The sequence below is a fragment of the Cariama cristata genome, unplaced genomic scaffold, assembly GCF_000690535.1.
Source record: "Cariama cristata isolate BGI_N322 unplaced genomic scaffold, ASM69053v1 scaffold13191, whole genome shotgun sequence".
NCBI lineage: Eukaryota > Metazoa > Chordata > Aves > Cariamiformes > Cariamidae > Cariama > Cariama cristata.
The window spans coordinates 37,373-40,457 of NW_009599897.1; the positions used below are offsets into that span (position 1 = coordinate 37,373).

Consider the following 3,085-nt stretch of genomic DNA (forward strand, 5'->3'; position numbering starts at 1 on the left):
CATTATATTCATTAGATGGTTCTTATGGAGAACTATTTTGTGGGCCAGCAAGAGTCCAACAGATCAGATGTATCTGCTTGACACCACTGAGAAATCTGCGTGAGTAACTTCTGTGTAGAAGGATCCTGAATAAGTACGTAGCGGGACATGAAGAACACACAAAGTCTTATCTAGTAATACTTCACTCAGGACAGGCAGAGAAGTTGTCATCCACAAAGAAAACACATCTTTTTTTCCAAGCATTCAGGAGGAAGGGCATTGAGGAAAATGTGCTCCAGATCTAGCCAAGGTCTCCCTGACATTAAAGAAAGGGCTCTCTCTTATAATTACTTTTACAGTTCATTCTAAGAGATCCTCAGCTGATAGACAGTCACATTCAATCTGTCCAATGGCATTTTTACTCTAGGTATTATTTGTAAGGATTTGCAGTGGGCTATTACTCCAAGAAGGCAAGAGATTATTACTGTAATTCCACATGTCTGATGAGGAAAAAAGGACTCTTGCAGACCCGGATCGTCTGTTTTTAGGAACAGAACTTTTAGAGCGCACAGAAATATTAGTATTTTTTCTGATTCAAACTCTTGCTTGCCTGATAAGTCACATGACATTTACCAGCATTCACAAAGTTCTCATCCTACTACACTGCAAATGGACATATTTTGGGGTCCCACCTATTAGACAAACATTAGCATAAAGTGCTATTAAGTTTAATCTTCTAAAGCCAGTGGTTTATTACTTTTCATTAAGGAAAGGAGATCAGAAAAACTCTGCTTACATCATTGCATAAGTTCTTCTGCTTCTAGGCTTAGTGACATTTTAAGACAGGCAAGCTCTATTTTATTCACAAACAGTAATACTTACTTCCTTGGCAATGACAGGAAATAAAGCAATTAGATAAATCATTTTTTAAGTCAACACTGGTGTCTTAGCATAACTAAAGTTTGGCTCACGAATATACATGATTCTAAAGCATTTGGAAATCTACAGTCCCATGTGAAAATATTAATTTATATTTAAATTGCTAACTGCTTACCCATCCTAACAATATTAATATTAACAGTGTGACATTAACTCTCTGCTGAATTTGAGATGTAGGTCAGTTATACACAGAGTTGCCAAACTATAGTTGGAAAATATTACTTCATCAAAGAATTAGCCTCGGTACAACAGTGAATAGCAGAGCCACATGTCCTAATATACATCAGCCTGGCGCCACTATTGTATGCAGAACTATTTGCATATATATTTTTCTATCAATACTCTGGTTCGGTATCAACATGCCTTCTGATACGCACTCCCCCAGCAATACGAATGTGAATGGCGCACTGACTTCTCTGAAGGCTCTCTTTGCACTCCGTGGCAATGTTCATTGTTGTCAGCACTTTCACACATTGTCTTCAACAAGGCACAAAAGGCTGACCTTAGCTTATTAAATATTTGACAGAATATTGCCGCTGCAAGTTAAATCTTACAATTTAAACTTAACAGATAGTAATGATGAGATTAAAAAGAAAATATCTACCTTTCCAACAAAGGACTAGAAAATAAAATGAAGCAGTGACCTGCTTAATGCATGTAGCTTCCGGTTAACAGTAACGCTGCTCCACAGATGTTGAGCTAGAAAACATCTCTATGCTTTCGTGGCTCGGCACTTTTCTTTGTTTCCTCACTGCAGCTGCAGACTGATGGCTCTAAAAGGTAGGTTTTACTTCACTATCAGGTTTAAAGTTCTATTAAACTATGGCTGGAGATTTCATTTTCAGTTTTAACAATAGTCTAGACATATGTGCATCTCAGATAGGGATAAGGAAAGTTCTCTGATGAGCAAGTCAGCTGGCCATGCCTCTATTGCAGCAAGATAGTCATTCACTCAGGTGGGCTTTAAGCTCTGTAGTGGAGCTTCAGACCACTTCATGGAAAGAAAAGTACTTTTAAAGGAAACTCTGTTTGAACATACACGTGTGTGTAAATTAAAGTGACAGACAGAAAAGAAATAGGACAGGTGTGGGTGACATGCCTAACAAAAAAAATGACTAATGATCAATGATTTTCTGCCATCACTAGTAGTTTCTTTCGAGATGTAAGGTAAACTTCTGATTCCAACATTACAAGGAACTTCAGTGCAGTTCTTGCTTACCTTTCACTGGACATTCAACCATAATATTTGCTCCAATTCTTGCCACGATTGTACCTCCAACAATTGCTGAGAGACTGCTGGCTTCCAGATTTGTAACATTTAACACGGAGGACAAGATGACAGGAATCTCTTTGAAATTAAAGGGATAATCAGTTTTAAAAGATTTATTTGACTTTTAAATACAGATCCTGTATGCAAATTCATCATATTTGGAACAGAATTCAGTTTACAAAGCAGCAGCCAGAAAATACAGGTGGGATAGATACAAGCAGACTGAGTTCACACCTGCTGTGGTTTTAAAGCAACAAGACCATCTTATTGCTACCTATTAAATCAGGCAGATGGATTGCCAACAAAAGCAACTATTTCACATTGGAGTGGGGATGGGTGCTTACATATAAAAAAAAAAAGAAAAAAAGCCATGCCTGATTCTGTGGATACTACAGTCTTACCTGCACGCAATAGCAATGATGTTTCCATATCAAAACCAAAGTCATTAACAACCAGGCATCCATATGTACCAAGTTCTTTTTGAGTAGGATTCTGAATCTGCACTTTTCCAATGGTGTCCAGGATCACCCTGCAGAATATTCAAGGAAAAACAAGGGTTACTACCCTGGGACAAGCCCAGCTGAATCTTGCAAGAGTTACAGATACAGCAGCAAAACTCCTTTTAAGGAGTTTACCGTTCCAGACCAGCTCATGCAGTAACAGTTCTGCCTCCTCTTTGGTGACAAAAGGGGAGCACTAAGGGATAGGTGCATGGAAGATTCTTCAGATATCCTTCCGCTACAAAGCTGTGTCCTAGTTGCAGCCCTTTGGAGGACAGCGAGTTTGCTACTGCAAACCAGAATCCCTGGGGAACAAGAGCATGAATAAATCACAATAACAACTACCACAATTGAAAGTATTAGGCTTGGCAAGAAAACCATTTCTCCAGAGCAAGCT

The 3,085-nt window shown here is 38.6% G+C and overlaps 1 protein-coding gene across 1 annotated transcript in view; it reads right to left on the minus strand.

Annotated features, from left to right (window-relative positions):
* LOC104169040 (ADAMTS-like protein 3) overlaps positions 1-3,085 on the minus strand; it is a gene marked incomplete at its 5' end in the record, with an annotated part of 27,958 nt that overhangs the window by 22,045 nt on the left and 2,828 nt on the right. Inside the window, 2 exons of the mRNA XM_009709846.1 lie at positions 2,138-2,266; positions 2,590-2,717. Of these exons, the coding sequence (XP_009708148.1) occupies positions 2,138-2,266; positions 2,590-2,717 (257 nt within the window). The remainder of the gene's footprint in view (positions 1-2,137; positions 2,267-2,589; positions 2,718-3,085) is intronic.